At 47.8% G+C, this 21,146-nt stretch overlaps 7 protein-coding genes across 7 annotated transcripts; 4 read left to right on the top strand and 3 right to left on the bottom strand.

Annotated features, from left to right (window-relative positions):
* Positions 1-2,450: 2,450 nt before the first annotated feature.
* On the bottom strand, positions 2,451-3,620 carry DFL_002695 (uncharacterized protein; the record flags this gene model as incomplete). Its single annotated transcript, XM_067631519.1, has 2 exons — positions 2,451-2,626; positions 2,681-3,620. The coding sequence occupies 2 exons, from the start codon at positions 3,618-3,620 to the stop codon at positions 2,451-2,453; spliced, it is 1,116 nt and encodes a 371-aa protein (XP_067494057.1).
* Positions 3,621-4,712: 1,092 nt separating this feature from the next.
* On the top strand, positions 4,713-6,136 carry DFL_002694 (uncharacterized protein; the record flags this gene model as incomplete). Its single annotated transcript, XM_067631518.1, has 6 exons — positions 4,713-4,760; positions 4,845-4,949; positions 5,022-5,066; positions 5,131-5,695; positions 5,767-6,001; positions 6,064-6,136. 6 exons carry the CDS (start codon positions 4,713-4,715, stop codon positions 6,134-6,136), a joined length of 1,071 nt encoding a protein of 356 aa, XP_067494056.1.
* Positions 6,137-6,316: 180 nt separating this feature from the next.
* Positions 6,317-7,937, bottom strand: DFL_002693 (uncharacterized protein; the record flags this gene model as incomplete). The annotated part of the gene is made up of 4 exons (XM_067631517.1): positions 6,317-7,308; positions 7,364-7,693; positions 7,757-7,802; positions 7,869-7,937. 4 exons carry the CDS (start codon positions 7,935-7,937, stop codon positions 6,317-6,319), a joined length of 1,437 nt encoding a protein of 478 aa, XP_067494055.1.
* A 3,091-nt stretch (positions 7,938-11,028) lies between these two features.
* On the top strand, positions 11,029-14,893 carry DFL_002692 (uncharacterized protein; the record flags this gene model as incomplete). Its single annotated transcript, XM_067631516.1, has 7 exons — positions 11,029-11,099; positions 11,250-11,437; positions 11,597-13,894; positions 13,983-14,530; positions 14,586-14,673; positions 14,732-14,812; positions 14,871-14,893. 7 exons carry the CDS (start codon positions 11,029-11,031, stop codon positions 14,891-14,893), a joined length of 3,297 nt encoding a protein of 1,098 aa, XP_067494054.1.
* A 1,150-nt stretch (positions 14,894-16,043) lies between these two features.
* On the top strand, positions 16,044-16,649 carry DFL_002691 (uncharacterized protein; the record flags this gene model as incomplete). The annotated part of the gene is made up of 1 exon (XM_067631515.1): positions 16,044-16,649. One exon carries the CDS (start codon positions 16,044-16,046, stop codon positions 16,647-16,649), a length of 606 nt encoding a protein of 201 aa, XP_067494053.1.
* A 241-nt stretch (positions 16,650-16,890) lies between these two features.
* On the bottom strand, positions 16,891-18,087 carry DFL_002690 (uncharacterized protein; the record flags this gene model as incomplete). The annotated part of the gene is made up of 2 exons (XM_067631514.1): positions 16,891-17,258; positions 17,331-18,087. The coding sequence occupies 2 exons, from the start codon at positions 18,085-18,087 to the stop codon at positions 16,891-16,893; spliced, it is 1,125 nt and encodes a 374-aa protein (XP_067494052.1).
* A 160-nt stretch (positions 18,088-18,247) lies between these two features.
* On the top strand, positions 18,248-20,988 carry DFL_002689 (uncharacterized protein; the record flags this gene model as incomplete). Its single annotated transcript, XM_067631512.1, has 8 exons — positions 18,248-18,268; positions 18,535-18,632; positions 18,689-18,699; positions 18,795-19,080; positions 19,161-19,331; positions 19,389-20,328; positions 20,395-20,715; positions 20,794-20,988. The coding sequence occupies 8 exons, from the start codon at positions 18,248-18,250 to the stop codon at positions 20,986-20,988; spliced, it is 2,043 nt and encodes a 680-aa protein (XP_067494051.1).
* Between the last annotated feature and the right edge of the window lie 158 nt (positions 20,989-21,146).

Here is a 21,146-nt window from a genome sequence, read left to right as displayed (position 1 = left end):
ACCCTGCAAGCCCGATTTCCCCGGATTTTTTTTGGAACCACAAATTTGAAAATCGTCGAAACCTTGAAAATCTGAATTCGAATTAGTATTAGAAAGCAATTACAGCATTTCATGACCCATCCTTTCGCGTTTTTTCTTTACTAATGGCGAATCTTTGACAATTTATATTTGCACATACCGTTATGCTGACATAATAAAGCCAATTTCGGACGGAGCGCGAGTGCTTAAAAGAGCACAACACCCATCATTTCCTCGGAGATACTATTAGGGCACCGGAAGTCCAAAGTTCAACGATCACTCTTGACAAAGACTCAAGACCATGTGGTCAGCCATGGGTTAAAAAGGTCATTAACGAACGCACGAAACGCCAGTACGACATGAACTGGCGCAACTGGTCCGTTCGCACGGCATTTACGTAAAGGCCCGCGATCGCTAGCCAAGCACGTTCCCCTCCTATTGGCTGACCCTCTACCACGTCCCCAGCATTGCGACAAACGAGTGCTCTAGACCAAGCTGAACGGCGAGCCCTTGATCTTTTTTTCAGCAATTTTCATTTCAAAAATAGGGCTGGCAGGCATTATATCGATCAGGGGCCGGGCTTCTCCAAAGTGGATTTTTTGATGTCCGTTAGAATTCGAAAAGGGCTCTCGTTAGTTAATTTAGGCCTAACCACGATCGTACACGAGTATCTAACGATTGGCCTATGCAGCGCAGAGGAATGAATGATCTCATCCAGGGTTTCGGTAGCGACATTTCAAACACCTGATCTCTTTGGCCCATTTTCCAAAGCCATAAAGCTGAGACTTACCAGCGCCCAGCCGCCCTTAACTGAAAATTTTCATTTGAATGGTGCCTGAGATTGCGAGATTTTAACTAATAATTACGATGGAAAATAAAATCGAATAATAGAATTCTGTCAATGACAATGAAAGAATTTTTTTTTTTTTTTTCGTTACGTTTTAGACACTTCGAGAGCTCGCCACGGTGGAAGATTCTCTATGATGGCTTAAGGAATTAAAGCCTTGACGCTCCGGGGAACCTTGCCGAGCCGTCGCCTCCGTATGACGGTTGGATCCGCATGTGGCATCTCGAATAGCTCCCCGTCCGACGCCAACTTTCAGAGATTTTCCCGGGGGGGCGGATTTTCTGAATCGTGGGAAGCTGAAAGCTGACGACGGGATTCCGTAAATAGACGAATGCAACACGTTTGGGAAACAAAATGCAACTGAGTCGTTCTGCTTGCTGGGGATGTGACTGCTCGATGGATACGCCGGATACATGCCGAGAGCGCCCAAGCTTTCTTCTGGAAGGAAATTATTTCCCGGTCAAACCAAGGGAGAAAATGAAAACGGCCCGTTGATTGATATGATTAAACATACAACTCTCTGGAGCTCACACGGTAGCTCCGTAATCACCTTCCCGACATGTCGATTAGGGAGAAAAGGAAGACATACGATGTAATCTTGCATATAATTCACAATTGCCATTGCTCCCCGGATTACTTTCCGCGAACATGACTACATTCATAACAGTTCCCCGGAAGCAAAAAAGCAACTACTTTCTTCGAAAAGTCATTTTCTGGAAGCTTCAAAAACCTAAAGTTCGGTTCCGAACGTGGACGGTTGTAATCCCTGCCCTACACAGCAAACGGTACGTATAGCCGTGGCAGACATACATATGTGCCGAAAATTATATTATTTCAACCCGACCCGGTCCGAGTCATGAACACTCGTATCAGATGATTTTGATATCAGAGATCCCAAGAACGTCTCCGAACTCCGCCCGGTGCGGCATCTAAAAATTACACAAGAGGCAGGGTCCACTTGACATCGGAAAAACTTAAACGCGCGTAAAGCAATCTTTTAGCTAATAATTACTCGATCGAAACGCCGTTGAAGCCCGCCTCCAGGGCCTCCCCCTAGCAGAATGGTATCAGATCCACTCATAAGAAAATTTTTCCTACTGAAGTTTTTTTTTTTTTTTTTTTGCGAAACAAAGATTTGCGACGGGAAACCCGTTGAAGTTCTTAAATCCTTGTGCTTTTTCATGGTCTTAATCTCTACCCGAGACAGTGGCAATAGCGAGATGCAAGTTTTCTAGCAAGTTAGCTTGAAGATATGAAGCATGCACCTCATGCATGTATGTAAGCTTAAACTGGTTACATATCGCCAAGTCGAAGCTAGGACCAGAAATTCTTCCATTTCAAAAAATTTTTTCAGATGGAGAGCTCTTAGATATTGTGATTATGTAGCAATGGCTTTCAGGCACCTGCTATCATTTCATACTAGCACCTGGGTATCGTATGAGTCAGCCTGCGGAGTATTTACAACAATGCTAATGCGTTGGTATACGACTGCGCCTGACTCGTTCTCATTCAGTCGAATCATGAATCGACCTTCCAGAAGATCAGGCCCGTAACCGTGCCGCTGTAACGGTCTTTCCCCACGTGCTTAATCCGTGGTTAATCTAAGGAGTCGAACCGCATTGCCACCGAGGACTGCTTCTGCCTGTTCTTTCTCAGGGCCAAATGCCTCTCCAATAGCCTTGTAGTTCGTGGTAACGCTCAACCATTTCACTTCTTCGCCTTCGGCGGCTTCTAGTGGCGGGAAGAATGGGTGATCGGTTCCTAGGCAGCATTAGATAAATTTTCTTCTTTTTCTTTTTTTCTTAGGATACTTACCGAAGAGTACCCTATCTGCGCCGCTAGCTTTCGCCGCTGCCCTGACGCCCAGTTCCGAATACACGACGGCATCCAACAAGATATTCGTCTTGAGGATATCCCATACACTTCTTCTGGATTCGACTTTCGCCCCCGGCCCGCTATAATGTGCATCATGGAGGATACAACTTTCCAATCTCCCAGCGAGGAATGGTAGCGTACCGCCACTGTGAGCGAGGAGGACACTTAACTTTGGAAATCGATCGAATACACCACTAAGGATCATCCTCGTTACGGCAATTGTTGTTTCCAACGGGAAGCCGATTGCGAGAGGTAGTACATGGCCATAATCTGCAGCTCTGGGGCCGAATACTTCTTTGGGGAGACCATAATGCGGGTGGAGGAATATTGTCATATTCTCCTGCTCGAGTGCCTGGTACACTGGGTCTAATTCTGGATCGTCGAGGCCATTCCCTAGGCCGCTGGTTCCCATGATTATCCCTCTAGTGTACTTTAGAGTCGGTAGCCTGTGGATTTCGTCAACGATGACTTCTGATGGAGCAGACAGTGGAAGAGCTCCGAAGGCGAATAGCCTGCCTGGATGCGCATCACACATGGAATTGATCGCATCGTTCACATCCCTCGCAAGTCCCTTTGCTTCGTCACGATCTAGGAAGTCCAGCCACGGGTTTGCTAGAGAGATCACAGAGATATCGATTCCGTGGGTGTCCATAAATTCGATCTTTTTGTTGATATCGTAGTATTCCGGGCCGATTGGACGGCCTCTGGCGGTGCTTTCGCTGGAGGGATCATCTTCGCCTGGAAGGATGATGAGACGGGAGGGTTGGCCGGGGGTGGTGTCGCGGACGTAGGGGACTTTTGAGCGGGATTTGAGGATTGAGACGTATTGGGGTGGGTAAACGTGGGTGTGAACGTCGACGACTTTGGGTTTTGAAGTCATGGCTGCGGGCGTATCCAGCGAAAAAAAAAATGAAACCTGAGTTGCCGACTGAGTTTCGAATTCTGAAGTTAGAGGAACGTTTCCTTTGGAAGATTTTCGGAGGACCGAATACCTCAGTGGTGATAACTAATTTCTAGGCCGCCCCGCAGAACGAATTGAAGTCTCACAACCCTCGGATAACAACATATAGCAGTCGCAAACGGCAGGTGCGGTGATACTCGACCTGTGATATCCCACCCGGCCCGCTAGTTTTCATAGATATTTATACAACTTCGATCCAGAAGGTCGACCTCACTAACTAACAGCGTCACCCCTCCTTCCGATCGATGATACTTAACCTTTCTTGTGAAAAAATACATCCCTCTCTAACCTCCACCTTCTCGAACAGAACAGCTACAACACAGGTTTCCGATATCAAGGTATCGGCCAAGCAATCGGTACATGCCTGTGCATACATGATATTGACACAACCAACCGAGATAACACTGATAACCAATGTCTCACAGGGCTCACAGGCCGTACATGTACACCCCCACAGTTTATCAGATATGCAGGTGTACAGCTTCCTCTTCCGGTTCCATTTTGATATGAATTGTGCGGGAAGTATCAAAAATAACGGCCAAACCCGCACCACTAGTTTCTCAAGTGTTATCAGTCCGCACAGTCCCGAATTTGGTAGCTGCAAAATCCCGTCGGCGACGAGGTGGTACATGCACATGTACATGAGTACTTGTCTATGCCAGCCACCGGTGTCTCTGTTTTAATAATAATAATAAAGAATCAAGGGTCCGATGCGGGAGCACATGCAGCCTTTACACATGCAGTTCTACGGCGCAAAATGCGGAGATGGGGTCGTCTGTATTTAAAACCGGTATTTAAGGATTGGATATTTCCCACCCGCCCCAGACTGTAACCTGTCAGCTATACCCTTCCACATTTCCATCTCGTAAGCTTCGTCGAACTCTAATTCTTTAAGCTTTTAAGCCTCGTCGCCGTACTTGACTCCATTCGTATATCGATCACGCGAGGCGAGATATAAAGAGGAAGAATTTTAGATTTTATTACCCTTGCCCGTTGGAGAAAGAAAAGGAAATGGCTGCCGCTACGACAGCAGTGTCAAAGGATGGGCTCGACCTTCCGGTATTTGCACAACTTTGTCCCGATTTGGAACTTCGAAATTCGTGGAATTAAAGTGTTGATGAACAATTGAAATAATATCGTTAGTTGATCGATTTCTCGAAGTATTTGCATGGAAATGATGAGGAAAAGTTAGAGGTTGCGAAGGCGATGTTACATGGGTTTACGCACTCGGGGTTCGTTTATATCAAGGTACGGTGTATACCGGCGCTTTGGATATAGGTCCCGTTGGTGCCTTTGCTGATACGGATTTGACGTTCGAAGAACTACGATATATCGGACGAGACCGTCGCCAATATCTTCGCAAATGTATGAATTATCCAATCCACCATGAACTCTTTCGACGATACAATCTGATCAATTGGTTATATAGTCCGCCAAATTCTTCTCCAGACCCGAAGACCAAAAAAACCAATTGGCATGGACAACCCCACAAGCCAACCGCGGTTACGCCGCACCAGGCCGTGAGAAGACCTCCCTTGCCTCCGACGCCGATAAAGTCGAATCCATGATCAAAGAATCCCCGGACCTCAAAGAGACCTTCGAAATTGGCCGCGAAGGTGTTGAAGGTCTTCCTAATAACTGGCCGGAACAAATGGACGCTGATGGAGCAGAATTCACAAAAGTAATGAAGGAGTTCTTCCTCACTTGTAAAGATCTACATATGAAGGTTATGAGGAGCATCGCGCTGGGCATGGGGGTCGAAGAATCCTTTTTCGATCAGTATACCGATGGAGGGGATAATAATTTGAGGCTGTTGCATTATCCGAAGCAGCACAAGAGTGTGTTTAAGGCTGGGGAGAATGTGGTGAGGACGGGGAGGCATACGGATTATGGGTCCATTACGTTACTATTTCAGGATGGAAAGAATGGTGGGTTGCAAGTGAAGTCCCCGCAGGGGACCTATGTCGATGCGCCGCCAATTCCTGGAACTATTGGTGAGTACGGGCTTGTTATGTGACGAAGATGGTGGGTTTGGTAAAAAATCCCGTGCTAACAAATCGGGTAGTTATCAATAGCGGAGATCTCCTAGCTCGTTGGTCCAACGATACCATCAAATCGACCGAGCACCAGGTCGTTGAGCCTCCGCATGCCGAGGACGATGGGGTCGAAGAATACCCGCCACGTTACTCGATAGCCTACTTTTGCAATCCAAACTTTGACAAGTTCATCGAGGCTATTCCGGGGACTTATGTTGAGGGGAAGTCTGCTGAGGAAGGAGGAAAGAAGTACCCGGGCATCAAGTAGGTGATATTTGCATCCTGAGAATGCAATTGTGGCATAGGACCGGCTAACTTTTCTACAGTAGCGGAGATTATCTTGTCCAGAGATTGACTGCAACGTTCAAGGGGGTTCCGCGATACCAGACCGCTTATTAATATTAGGGAGGTTGTCGATTTGTGATCTATCGTGGAGAGGGGGGGGTTGTAATTTTGTCAATGTTATTAAGCGGCCCTGTTAATCTAGATCCCCGAATTAGTGGATTTAAAACCAATACAAGACTATGAGCTTCCTCGGATCCTATTGGCATCTGAAAAAAGTAGCGTGTAAATCTCAATTCACCAAACCAAACCAAAGTCCTCCAATTCCAATAATTCCCAGACCTGGTTCGCGAGACCATTTTCATCAACAAATGCGAAATCATCATGAATCCCGACGCCTCCCCATCTTCCAGTGTCCGTCAAGTTCTCCTTTGTATACGATTTCAATTCGTCCCAATTTGGGTTCTTGTGCTCTCCGAACAGACCCTTCATAACGTATTCGTGAAATTTACGTTTCGCGGCCTCCATGATTGGACTTGCGTTTCGAGGGCTTGCTGAAGCTCGGTTTATTTTGCTATTGGCGAGTTGGTTTCTGTAGAGCGGTAGGGTGACTTTCAAGAGTCTAAGGACGTAGACCGAAGTCTCTCGTAGTGATCTTCCCTCCTTTGCAAGTGTGTCTTGGGTTGTAGAGTCGAGCGTTTTGGGGATGCAAAGGCATTTCCCGGAAGCTTCAACAACGACGTAAATTATTGCCTCGAGGATACAGCCTTGGAGTTCGTCCTCACCGTTGAGAGTTGAAATGAATGACTGGAGGATCTTGACACAACCGGTTCGAACGTCCTTCGTCGTTGGAACAAATTCGATGTTGAATCGTCTCGATGCCGCATGGACGGAATCAAGGACCGAGCAGAAAAGATCCGAGACTGCCTCTGTGACACCATTACGTGCCGCATTGATGATCTGTGGTTCCTCTTTTTCTAGCATGGTTGATAGACGAGCGATTGACATGAAGAGACGTCGGAAGATGTCATCGAAGGCTTTGGTAACATCTGCTACCCAAGCTGCGTCCAAGAGCCTTTGCTTGATCTTTGCTGCATCTGATTGTCGGGTCCTGCGAGCTTGTTGTGTTCTAGTCTGGCCATCGGAGTTGGCGTTGGCTTTATCGTCCGTGCAAAGGGTGTGAATCTTAGTCGAGATCGCTTTGCAGAGTTTGATAACGTTGACGGTGACGGTTTTGGTGTCTTTGGAGTAGTGGAGGGAACGGAGGATGAAGAAGATGGTTTCATGGCCTGTCGCATGTTATTAGCTACATGTGGGTCTTGGGCTTTATTCACATATACATACCAGGCGAGAGTTTTTCATAGGTATTTTCGATAGGTTCCCACTTTACCAAGTGAGCCTCTGCGGATAGTGGTTCAACGTTTGTAGTGGATGGCTTGGCCTTTCCCTTCCGTTTGACAACTTCGTTATCATTGAAGTTCTGCTTTCCGAGTTGCTCCAAGAGCCTTTGATTCTCAAGGTTGACATCGATGAGTTTCTGATCGAGTTCGAGGATCTTTTGGTCTTTGTCCTTGCAAACGTTGCGCCAGTAGGCATCGTTGGAGATGTGCTGAGGTGGATCGGTTCGGGAATCCGGATCACTCTGAAGACACCCTCGGAGGAAGTAGATGAATTCTATACGAAAGGGGTATTAGAGACTAACTTTAAAAAAAGCTGGGACATTGAAATATATTTTACCTCGTACGCTAAGCTCTGGAGGCTTGTTCAAGAATATCAATGACGCCTATGTTGACATATCGATGATTAGAAGCTAGAATATGGCGATTCGGAGTAGATACCTAGTGCTTACAAAGGCAATACTGAGGGTGGAGTACGGCAAATCGTTGCCCTCTTCGCCACGGTTGGTTGGGGAATCCATCTTTGCAAGATGCAGCCTTGACGATTTTGAACGCTGATGAGAAGAAGGTTGTTTAGTTCGTGGAAGCCATGAATTCGATGCTATGAAGTGAAGATTTACAACCGAATCGGTATGGCATTCGCGTGTTGTTTACACAAAATACCACACGCTCACCGCCAACAGTATCCTCCTGGTCGCTGCGCTGCAGTTGACATCTCAAACGTGAAACCCAAGCATCTGAGCTGTCCACAAGCTGCACGGCAGGGCCTGCCTTTCACAGCCAACGGGTCCCACTAGCTTCCCGCTTCTAATTTTGAAAAACGCATGACAATCGATGCCAAACTCCTACTAGATGCATACTTTTACGGCGTTTCAGAATTCGTAATCCACAGAAGGCGTCAGAAATTCTCCATCGAGAAGCGTGACAGGCGTGTATTTATGGAATACAATAGGCATCTTATGCATACACAAGCAATAGCTAAGCTCCTAAGCTTAGCGTTTTAACATAGCGATCGACCTGCCCAAAGTGTTTTAAGATCTCATGGAGCCTCTGATTCTGATCTTCTAGCACAAGGCAAGGCAACCGAATCCCAATATCCTGGGATATTGATATTAACTGCACCGTCTCGCCAATTGCTCAATTAACCAGTTTACGAAAATCCGGAGACGATTACCATGTGTTGCAGCTCTGTTTCGGATTCCCGTTTTTCCCCCATCCTGTCGCCAGGCTCTTGGGCTTGAAGGGTTGAATGATTAGGCTAATTAAGCCCGTGTCAGGCGTTCGGACGAAACTCTGGTGCTCTGACCCCAGGTAATACTTAGCGCATTATTATTGCGGCATCGATAGAAATATATTAATTTATATTACAAAAACACCCAGAGCTTTCCCCACATCGGACTGTGATTGAGCAGGGCGGGGAAACAGGTTTGATTCGGCTATATAGAATTTTCGCTGTTTAAGGTCCATGGGGATACGTAGTTGACCGTCCGAGCGACGCTTGTGCTCGCACATGAAATGGCTGAAGCTTTCTGGCGGGATAGATGCAACTGTTATTCAGCCGATAGAGACGGTGCACATACCCTCGTGGATAAGGCCTTGCAAATCTAGGGGGGTGGAAAATATTAATAACGCACATCCAACCTCTCCTTAAAAGAAAAAAAAAAAAAGGTGTGAAAGGGCAATCGACGCAATGTTAGCATCACCCCAGCGATTTATATCTACGATAGGATTCCTATAGGAGAAAGATCTTCGCATTCATGATGCTAAAATTGTGGAGAACCCTGCAGGAACCACGGGTCCGAGTGGCAATTCTTTTCACAGTTGTCATACCTGTTCGAAGATTGGGCCTGCTCGAGGCTTGAGTTTAGCTTCCTTGGGCTTACGAAAGTGTGCATGATGCTAACCAACTTTCGGGTTCAAGTTCCAGTAGAGCGGAACCCCACTCGTGTGCTTATTATGTACGGTTCCATACGCACGTGTGCTGGGAAGTGTTTTGGAATCTGCATCTCGAGAGAACTGTCCATGGTCATGTCGTCGCTGCAGCACTGCACTGGCTGAATGGTTTGCTAAAAAAGTTAGTCGGAGGGACCCGGCTTGCGATATGTTTGCGAATTCCCATTGTGGCGCGGGAACATTTTCAGGGGGGGAATTTTTAAAAAGTTTCTTTGGTTCGAGATAAGCATGCAGGTGTCCAGGCAAGGAATCTGCAGTGAGAGCCGTTGTTACGGGTGGGATGCCATCGGTCAATCACGTTAAGGATTTCATGTTGGAACGTTGGTAGAACAGGTTACCCAGCCTAACTAGCAGGCACCTAGACTGCCCCACTGCACTGCATTACACTGGAGGGGTATCGGCGGGATGTTACGGGCCGGGCTAGTTAACGTTGACTGGTTGCATGCCATGCCATATTGTTAATTATTTTGTTCAATAAAATCAACGATTGCGACTGAAATGATATCACGGCCTGAGCTCTTGTAATTTCCTCTAAGATTGTAATTGCTGTTGGTTCAGCCTAGCATTTTCACTCATCGATAGAGACGATCAATTGGGTGACCACGATGGCGGTTTCCGATATTACAAGATCTTGAGAATCCGGCTAACTTACGAATCGGATGAAGCACCTGCATGGAACTGGTCGCAAGCATTTGCTTCTTACGCAGGTGGTACTTGCATGTGGAGTCCAGTCAAGACTATCAATTCACCTTGGTATAGTCCCGGCAGCTTTAGTCAAACCTCATGGGAGGAATGGAGTTATATATACCCGACTGGATAACTATCAGCTCAGGTACCCAAGTACCTACCTCTATTGTGAACTACCACCACACTGCCACCTTTTTCTTATCTGTCGACGGGGACCAGAGTTTCCCCCTGCATATCGATTACCAGGGACCCTCCTGCTAAAGGGGCTGGAGGGCCTTTTCAGGCGCGCGCCGTTTGGATTGCTTGACTGGTAGTTCTAGTTCAAGAGGAGAGAACCTAGAGCCTGGGTGACATTCCCGCCCTGACTCTCTGGGCGCTACGAGGTACTGTGGACATACGGCGGTTCCCTTCCTCTCGAGTCTAGTCTCCCCCTCTCTGGTTGTTTTAAGTTATACGATCTTCCTCCGCCCTTTTCTCGTGATTCCAACCCAAAGGGCTGACATTCTCGCATGCGATTGGGGCAACCACCTCCTGGCATTCCTTCTCCTCCCCTTTCCAATTCGAATCTCGAACCTTGGTGCATATGCCAAAAAGAAGCAGGATATTTTTTTAAAAAAAAATAAAAGAAACAATAATCGCAGAGGCACAACCGGTTTCTTAACAAAATTTAACGAAGATTACGCAGTTACGTCGACATCATCTCATTTGAATTCTAAACCCCTCGAAACCTATCCCTCCCTCTTTCACATTTTTTTGTTCCGCAAGAAACAGGAGCTGGATCGAAGTGCTCTCGGTCTAAACTCGACTCGGATTTCCTTTTTGCTCTCATCATCACCAGCTTGGAGCCGGCCCACTCAGCAGTAGCGCAGCCATATTCGGACAGCCGAGAAAGTGTTCTGACTTCCCCAACTCATCGACAAAAAACATCCCGCTGGACAAACAGCTTGACATCCACCTCTGAATGATTGCCTCATGGCGCTGAATGGGCTGGATGCGCAGGCATTGAAGGAGGCCTTCGATTATGCATGTTCAGAACCAGGATGGTATGCCATTTTCCCTGTTTCCTCTCTGCTATCCGATCATATACTATACCGGCGCTTTTGACGACGGATCAAGGGAGGAGAGAGGCCGCCCGCTATGTTGATACTCTAAAAGACTAGCCACTAACCCGTCGGGTGCGCTTATGGAAATAGGTTCTTGCTGAAATATGAAACTCGAGATGATATTGTGCTGTTGGGGAAGGGAGCGTCCGCCGTGAAGGACATGAGAGAGCTGATATCGAGCGAGCCGGACGATTCACCAATATATGGATTTATTCGATATCGCCGGAGGAACATACTGATCAAACTGGTGCCAGATAATACAAGTCGAGTCCTCAAAGGTAAGATGTATTGGATTTTGATCCCTTTTTGATAGATTGTATAAAGGATATATATTTGATTATGAAGAGTTTCGATTGGAAAGCTTCAATTGAACTTTACGATAAAAATCATATCGGATTTGCGGATACGTAGAGAAAAAAAACTAACTTTAGACGCAGCTCGATCGCAAGTACACTTCCAGTCCGTGGTCGAACGATTCTCACCCTGCGACGTTACGGTATCCTTAAAGTCGTACAAAGAGCTTACAGATGCAGCCCTTACGACAGCCTGTTCGACGCATACCGCAACGGCTTCGATATCGTCATCTTCCAGTTCGTTACGCCAAAGACGGCTGACCGATATCCAGGAGACGTCCGAAGAAGGATTTGAGACTCAGGAAGTAGAACCTAAACCGGAGCCGACTACGACGTCCAAGGTTGTAGAAAACCAGCAAGGCCTACAAGTTATTGTTACTACGCATGATCCGGGTGTGTCTAGCGATGGGAAACGAGCGCCGATTGAGGTGGAAATATCAGCGCCCGAACCGATCAAGGTCGAGCAGGAAGTAGAGGATTTCAGCGTTCTGGAAACAGTGGACGAGATGGGATTGACTCGAACGGACTCGTTAGCAAGAGAACGAGAGGACGGCGGGCCGCCACGGAAATCCACATCTTCAACGACAGGGCGGCCGACCGCAGAGGACATATATGCAGAGCTAGCATTGAAATACGCTCCGAAGGTGAAACTGGGGCCGCGTCCATCCGCGGATTGGCACAAACGGCCGCATACATCGTCGTCGACAGGGTCCGGGCCGGCGGTTGGGGATAAGGAGACGTCGAAATCGGGCCCTACGGCATCGGTACCAAAAAACGTCCACCTTCCGGCTCGAATTCCCACGAGGAAGGCCAGGTCGGGGAGTCAAAGCTCGAATCACTCGAAATTGCAGTTTCAATTTCAAGCACCGTTCGAGGCTACCGGTGCGACAGCCAGTAAGAGAAAGGGCTCTCTCCACCACCCCGGCCCCCCACCACCCCTACAATTTGCTAGCGCAAACAACACAACCACGCCATCAAACCCTTTCCCTTCTGCACCTTTATCCCCTACGCCCTCGTTCACATCCATTAAAAGTACTCTGAGTACCAGTAGCCATTCCGCTGCTGCCTTCTACCTCGCAAACCCCATTGGTCCAGCTCCTGCAGCAGCTGCAGCCTCTGCCTCTTCTTCTGGAATCTCTCCTGAAAAGGCGAGGTTGATGAAGGCTTTGGAATTGAGGAAGAAGGCGCTGGCGACAACAGCAGTAACAGGAACACCGGCAGCAGGAACGACGAAACCCAACCAGTTGACTCCTCATCAGCCAGGAGCAGAGGAGGAGGACGGAGCAGAAGCTACTTCAAAAAACATCACCACTTCCCTCTCACCATCATCATCTTCTTCAAAGCCCTCCCGGTCAGGGTCAACAAAGTCAACAAAATCAAATCGATCCGTATCCAGGTCAAGGTCCAAATCAAAGCCATCAAAGGCCAGAACCACGCCAATTTCCACGAGCCCTCCTCCTGCCACCACTCAGATCGGCTCCACTCTCCACGCGAGCTCGCCCGACGAGATGTCTGCCACGCTCACCGAGGCCGGATCGCCTCCGACATCCTCATCTTCCTCCATCACTCCTTCCGAACCGACATCTCTCACCAATTCCGTCCCTGATACCCCAACACAGGGCTCGTATGCGGCAACTTCTGAGCCCACCCCCATTGAAAACACGCTGCATTCTCCTACCCAGGCACCCAGCACTTCAACCGAGCACGACTCCCAGAAGAGCTTCTCCGATGATCTTGATAAGGAATCCGAGTCCTCATACGGTGTCTCGGACCTCAATGGCGAATCCATTGAAAGCAATACCATCACGGATGACGGAGAAGACCGTGTCGCTACCCGACTTCACCCTCCACCTCCTACCCTTCTCCTACCAACTCCTAAATCCGCACCCCCTGAATCACCAAAAACAAAGGAAAATACTCAACCCGAAATAATCTCGAAAATTATCGAAGTAAAGGAGGAGCCAAAAAGAGATGACACCCCACCTCGATCTCCACTCTTACATCTAAATATGCTCCACCCGAAAACCCCTGCCGACTATCTGGACAATCAAACGTTGCCCAAAACCCATAATCGACTCCCGTCGACCGAAGTCCCCGTCATTGAAACTGCACGGTCGGTCTCGGCTCCCTTTCTAAACAACCAGGACAAAAAGCCAGTTTTGGTAGCATCGTCCCGGAAAGTCAGCGTCTCTAGTAGCGTTTCGCAGAGAATCAAGGCTCTTGAAATGCTTTCCAAAGATAAACCAGCCGCTGCTTCCCCACCAGTGATGCCCCTGCAACGCTCACGTCCTTCCTCGCCAACCCCACAATTCGCACCCGTTCGTACCAACAGTCTGAAGACTAGTGCTAGTTCTCCTAATCTTTCACCGTTGGTCTCCCCTGGTAAGCCGATTTGGGATATATTCTAGGCACTTTTATTTATTTATTTTTGTACCATGTAGACCTGGCTAACACATTGTTGCATTTCCAGGCACCCCGAGACAGAGGATAGATTCACCTTTCCTATTGAACAAGAAGACCTCTGACGAGCTCAACGGCAAGTTTCAGGGCCTCCCAACAGGCACTTGGACTCCGTCCAAGGCCAGGGCAGGTTCGTTTGGAGAGATTAGTATTGTCCCACCTCGAAAGGCATCCATTGCCTCCGTTAGCAGTCTGAACATCAGCACTATCGCGGAACCTCCAACGGTTTCACCTAAAAAGGAAGATAGTCCACCCAAAACCGCCGATGGCAGCCCGAAGAGCAAGATCTCACCCTTACTCCGACGGATGTCATATTCTAAAGCAAAGAAGACAGTTAGTCCGATTGCACCTGTCACGCCCGTCACCCTTCCCACCACCACCGCACCGGTCTCCGTGGCCCCGCCGCCGCCACCGCCGCCAGTAGTAGCCCCGGTCGAAAAGAAGATCCTTTTGACCGGTTGGGTAAACGTCCAATTGCCCAACACTATGTTTTGGAAACGACGATATCTCAGGATCGACTCGGACACCTGGCTGTATCTCACCCTCAGCGCCGACGAGGTTTGTCAAGTATCCAGATCTTTCATATGTATCAGCGTACTAAGCATCAATATAGAACTCTCCACAAACCGGAAAATATAACATCAAAAATGAAGTCATGGCTGCTATGGTCCCTGATATTGATGAACAAGAGTTGCCTAACAGTAAGTCACTTCTTGTTAAACATGATATTTGGTTACATTGAACTGACAAAGTTTGTAGGCGTAAATCTTCGCCTCATTGAGGGTGGGGTTCTTGCATGTGCTTGTGAGAACGACCAGGAACTGACCAACATTCTCAAGGGTAAGATATAGACCCGCTTTTCAATTAACGGGCTCCTTGCTAACTGATACTCCGCTAGTCGTGAGATCCTGCATCGCCTAAATGCACTACTCTACTCACCATTACTCGGGTGGAATGCCGCCCTAGATGTTAAGTCGCACCTTGGCAGTTAGATCGGTCAACAAACCCGGCCTCGTATTTGTTACGATTCTACATGTGCGACAGTTTGTTATACCCCCGGATACTTTTTGCGATTTTACCCTTTTGAACCCCAACGAACCCCTCGATCTCGTTATAACATAGCTCACTCGAGCATTAGCATTCCCCGTCTTCCTTTGTCAGTGTTTCTTTGGCGTCTGCATGCACCACCTCGGCCCCGATTTCCCTTGAGTCCATATCCATACCTTTCCTTGTACATCTTTGCCCCTCACCATTATTTGTTCGGCCTACAGAAGCAAATCTCGAGAGATAAAACTCCTTGATTTGCGTTCTCCCTTCAACCCTATTTTTTGTGCTCGGTTGTTGCTTCCCTATGTCTTTTTCGGCCTTGTACAGAGCATCTCGCCATCTGCATATTTTCTTTTACCTTTTTGATTTCCATTTGTGCTTATCTTCGTATAGCCTTTCTTAATAACATTCTTCAGCATGCACCCTGTCTCCGTTTACTCTTGCTATTTTTTTTCTTTTCCTCTTCTCCATTTTCATTCTATTTTACATCTTTTAACTTGATGATGTACGATACACCTCTCTTCCCTTTTTTTTTTTTTTTTTGGTTACCCTTTTTCACGGGAACCCCTCTCAGATATCCAAAGATGGAAAGGGATGGGACACGCGGCGAGATAAATTTGGAATAATAAATTTTCTTCGAAGGGGAGGAGTGCTCCTTGCGTCTAGATGCCTTATTTTCGCCCCTCGTAGAATGTTGTATACGTACCAAGTTCATGACATACAAGACCACTGTATAACATAACATAGTTCCAGACCCGAACTTATTCTAGACTTCACAATCGATATCGATACCAACGTGCTTTTACAATCAAATATGATATCGTGAAATAGCAAGTATTTGCGTTGCACAAGCTGTCCAAATAAAGCTCCGTGGTCGCCTTCCCAAAAGAGGGCTCCAAAATGACCATCCAATTCCAGCTGTCGAATTCAAAGCTCTTTTGCGACACGACCACCAACAAAAAAAAAAAATTACCCCGTCACGACATAACATGCTCCCGTCGATAATCACCAACATAACATCATTATGACCTCCCTCGTCGTCCCCGGCCAGCCTCTGGGCCCCGTGAGCGCCTATATCCCCGGCCCAGGTGTTCATACCTTCAACGGTCAAATCGTCGCCTCTCTTGTCGGGCAGGTGGTTACGAGTCCTCAGGCCACCACATCCACATCTACCGCTACCACCACCACACCCCCCACGATCTCCGTCCAAAAACCCGTCCTCACGACCGACGAAGAAACCAACGCCACATTACTCCCCGAAGTCTCCTCCACGGTCCTGTGCCGCATAACCCGCATCAACTCTCGTCAGGCGACAGCCTCGATTTTCATCGTAAACAACCACATCTGCGGCGATGAGTTCCAGGGGGTAATCCGAGTTCAAGATGTTCGACTTACGGAGGTCGATAAAGTCAAGATTTTTAATAGTTTCAGACCGGGGGATATCGTCAGAGCTAGGGTTATCAGTTTGGGGGATCAGAGTAATTATTATTTGAGCACGGCGAGTAATGAACTCGGGGTTATCATGGCGGATTCGGAGATGGGGGATCCGATGTATCCGATCAATTGGAGGGAGATGAAGAGTACGAGGACGGGGGTGGTGGAGGAGAGGAAGGTTGCGAAGCCGTTTTAGAAGGGATGAAGGTCTTTGAAAGTTCGGGCTTTATATTGGCGTTTAGGGCGTGGAATTTAAAAAATCTTGCGATCTCCGTTAGAAGATATGGTGTATTACGTAGAGAAACTGCATAGCGATTGCATATTGCGTTCGAGAAAGCCGTTGTATTATAACCGTCTATGATGTCTGTACAACAAGAAAGGGAAAGAAAAAAAAGGATAATGCCGCCACCATCATATTGATTTACGTAAAACTTCATCTAAACGGTCACCTTTTGTATCTCCTCAGTGACCTGCTCTACCGAAGGCCCGGGGGCAGGAGCAGTTTCTGTAGCAAGTGGCCTCGACTTCTCTCCGCCCTTTAAATAAAATTCACTCTCGCCGATCTGGCTTCCACCGGCCTTCCATCTCTCTTCGTATTGCCTTCTCTTCTCCTGGCACAGCTTAATGAAATTGGGCCAGTAGGCAGCATGGTTATAGGTAAAATCGATGTCACCTTTGAATTCCTTCAACAAATGCGACTTTGGCACGTGAAGCGACATGTCTTCGTTGAATTTGAGTTTCGGTCGAGTGATGGGATCGATGAATGGCCAGATGACGTTAAGGAAAGCCTTGGCCCACCAGGGGACTATACGATTAAAAAGAACCCATGTTAGTGATAAAATGTAACAAAGGTGGGATTTATTGTATTGCAACGTACTGTTAACGACCAACGCCCTTCCCAATCTCTCCGGGTAGTGATTCTGTAGGATACTCATAACCTGTTTCCCCTGTGACGGTGTGGCATTCTGACCGGCGCTCGCGCTCTTGAAGTCAATGAGCAATGCCAGCGTTTCAACCCCCGGGGGTGCAATCTCCAGCACCCTTTCCAGCATAAACGTCAAATGCTGGATCTGACGATCACTCTTCTCGGTATTCTGCTTGGAAGGGTTGAGGTACAAGCAAGGTCTAGATTCATTATCGAACCCAAAGACAACTTGTTTTCCAGTCTCATTCTCGATTTCAATGTACTCTGGAGTATGAGATTCGACACCCCACTCACGTCTCCAGGTCAAAGTAGCTTCGATACGCTTCTTAGCATCTGCTACAACCCATTTCGTGGCACGAAGGTAACGGAGAAGGCATTCTTTGGTCATAAAGATGCGGTCGGTATCCGTCAGCGGGACTTTCTCTGCGTTTTTGGCAGTAGAAACGGCAACGGTGGTGATTGTTTTGCATTGTTCGAGGAGTTCGGCGTATTTGGCTGTTTGTTCGGGGGTAAGCTCCGGTGGTGGTGGGATGGTGGCAGACGCAGCCGGAGTGCCGTAGGCGGTGGTTTTGGTGGCTGTCGGTTCGGATTCTGCGGTTGTGTAGGTAGCTTGTGCAGCTGCAGCTGGAGCGTCGTCGAGAGTGGTTTTCTCGTCCATTGTCTCCGGAGCTTCCTCTGGGATGGAAGCTATGACGGCTGCTGTCGACATTGTTGGTGGTTTCTTCGATGTCCTTATATTGAGTGGCAATGGCGATGATGGTGATGTAATATGGTAGGTGAAGATGAAGATGAGGTCGAACAGGACGAAGGACAGGTTTATATTATTCCAAGAGAGACAGCCTCATCCCTTTCGTTCGCTCGTTAGCATTATGTGGGTCTGCTGCAAGAAGGTAAGCTTGTCCAAGGGGTTTTCCGGCCTGAAAGCGGCCGGCGGACCCGAGATTTAAAATTTGTCGACTGCATTGAATCAGTTGCCGGGAATTGACTGGCTTGATGCTATTTTTGAAGTTCTTGGTAATCGGATCTGAAACTTATCGTTATAGTCGGATTAGTAGCAGCCAATGTGGTGATGGTGTTCGTGCAGGTTCGCGTGGTTGAATGAATTGTAACTTTGGTCGACGCGGCGAACGTTCAATTGGCGACGGCTTTTTATCAGAAACGCGTTTGTGCAGGCCGACAAGGGAGCTTTCTCGACAGCTTCAAGCTCGCAAACTCCACGAAACTACCAACTTTGAGGACCCCAAGTACCTATAGGTGAGTCCGACTTTCCATATGGCATTGCGCAAGATTACTAATGTAATTGATCATAGACACCACGAGCGTAACGATATATCAAATCTGCCCCGAAACACCCTTGAAATCTGTCTACGGGCCAAGGACCCCACCGATAAGCTACCAAAATGTCCTCCCCGGAAGACCTCGCCGAAAAGTTCGGCGAACTCCCCGATGAAGTCATGGTCGAGCTGCAAAACATGTTGCGGATATACAATATCGATGCCGAAGAGCTTTTCTTCAAATGGGAAGAATACTGTCTGAAAATGGGCGAAGATATCAAGCTCAACTTGAAGAATATTACTGCCTTCAAGGATGATGCGCGCGACCAATTTGAAATCGAAATGAGGGTCAAGTCGAAGTCTGCACAGGCTCCGGCGGCGAGAGGGCCACAGAGGACTGCGAAGAATGCTGGCGATGTCTTTAATATGTATGGCCTTGCCGTCAGCTGGACTTTACTTGGAGAGGAGGGTGTGGTATAATAGATATACTGATAGGGATTCGAAATAGGTTGGACGGCTTGACGCCTGCTACTCCCAGGTCGTCAGGACCCAGTGCAGCAAAACGTAAATTCGAAAAGGCCGGCTACGAAACACCACTCGCTGAAAGGACGAGCAAACTGGCCGTTGGATCCTCGCCAGTCGGTCCTGGACCGGGATTCAGAACCCCTGGAGCGGTGGCGTACGTTAACTTTCCGGTACCTGACGGCTTCCATCTAGCTAACTCATAGATAAATAGTTCAATACCCTTCCACAGTCGCCCGGATCCCGGCAAGGTTATGGAGGTCTACAATCCCAGTATAGAAATACCCCAGCTACCACTCCCGGACTACCCCGGCTACCAGTCTCGAGTACAATTCGCGGCCTTGATCAATCCGCATAAATTTCAATACAAGCCCATGTACCAAAAACTCACAATGGGCTCTCAAGTCCTCGACGATCGAATTGAGGAATACGCAGCAGCGATTCAGGATGAGCACAACATACCAAACGATTTATTCTGCAACCCCTGCTCAAAGCTACCCGAAGAAGTCGTCGTGGTGGGGAGAATTGCCACGGACGTCATGGACTCGCAGAAGAGGAGTAACGAGGCGAGTTTATTGCTCGAAGCATCCAGAGGAGGTGGCAATGGAGGAAGAGTTAGGCTGGACCTTAGTGCGCTCAAAGGCTATGCGTTCTATCCTGGGATGTCTGTCGCTTTCAAAGCGATAAACCCGACGGGCGATAAATTAATTGTCAAGTCGGTGTTAGATCCGCCAACGTACTACGGCGCAGGCTCGAAACCCGAGGAGATGGAGGAGGAACTTCGAAAACTCGCTGCCGGGAACTTCAATGTCTTCATTGCGGCTGGACCGTATACCACGGATGACAACCTAGACTTTGAGGGACTGACAGAGCTGGTCGACAAGATTGTAGCGACCGAACCAGACGTAGTATTCTTGTCGGGCCCGTTTATCGACACCGAGCACCCGAAGGTCAAACTCGGGGATTTCCCCGTCGATATGAACAATTTCTCAGGATACGTCCTAGAAGATCTGTTCAAAGAAAAAATTACATCGCAACTGAATAGAATCACGAAGAGTATGGTTCTTTTGGTACCCAGTACGAGGGATGCCGTTTCCAAACATGTGTCGTTTCCGCAGGATCGTTTCCAGAGGAAGCTATTGGGGTTACAAGCGGTACGCCTCCATCCTCGTATACGACCATAACGTCAAAAAAAAAAAAAAAGCTAACATTTAATCCAGAACGTACAATTACTCACAAATCCATGCATGATCGCCCTCAACGAAATACAATTCGGAATCTCCAGTGCCGATATTCTTTTCCACCTAAACATGCAAGAAGTCAAAGCCACGGGCAAGGGAATTGAAACGAATACATTCCACAGATTGGCTAGCTACGTCATCTCATCGAGCCACTTTTATCCTTTGTTCCCTGCTCCCGAGGCCTCGCAGGTCGGATATACCACTCCGATAGATTTACAATGGATGCGATTGTGTGACTTCCCGAGAAATATCAAGCCAGACGTGCTGATACTTCCCAGTAAACTACCTGGAACTGTTAAGGTATGTTGCCCGAGAGGGGGCTAGCGATAGGTGTCGGTTTTGTAAAGAACAAGTCTTGCTAACGCTGTCCTGTGATAGGTTGTTAACGGAGTCGTTACTATTAACCCGGGTTTCATGAGTACGACGAGGGCGTCGGGGACATATGCATTTATGACCATAGAGCCTCCAACAAAGATCCTAGAAGAAGAAAATGTTGTACCCCCACCCGATCCTGACTTCACGTTGAAGCATAGGATATATAATCGTGCGAGGGTGGAGATTCGACGGATATGATATTTTTCTTTTTTGTTTCCCTCTATCCCTTTATAACCCAGATAAATGGAGTTTGCATTAAACACCCATAGCGACTAAGCCCGAAATAGACATCCCTTTGAACCCAATCGTGAGGATATTGTGATACATTCTCTTACTCAGTATCAATTTCCACCTCA

Source organism: Arthrobotrys flagrans (genome assembly GCF_004000055.1).
Source record: "Arthrobotrys flagrans strain CBS H-5679 chromosome Unknown unitig_3, whole genome shotgun sequence".
In the NCBI taxonomy this organism is placed as follows: domain Eukaryota; kingdom Fungi; phylum Ascomycota; class Orbiliomycetes; order Orbiliales; family Orbiliaceae; genus Arthrobotrys; species Arthrobotrys flagrans.
Note: the sequence above shows the minus strand (reverse complement) of the source record. Positions and strands in the feature narration are given on the sequence as shown.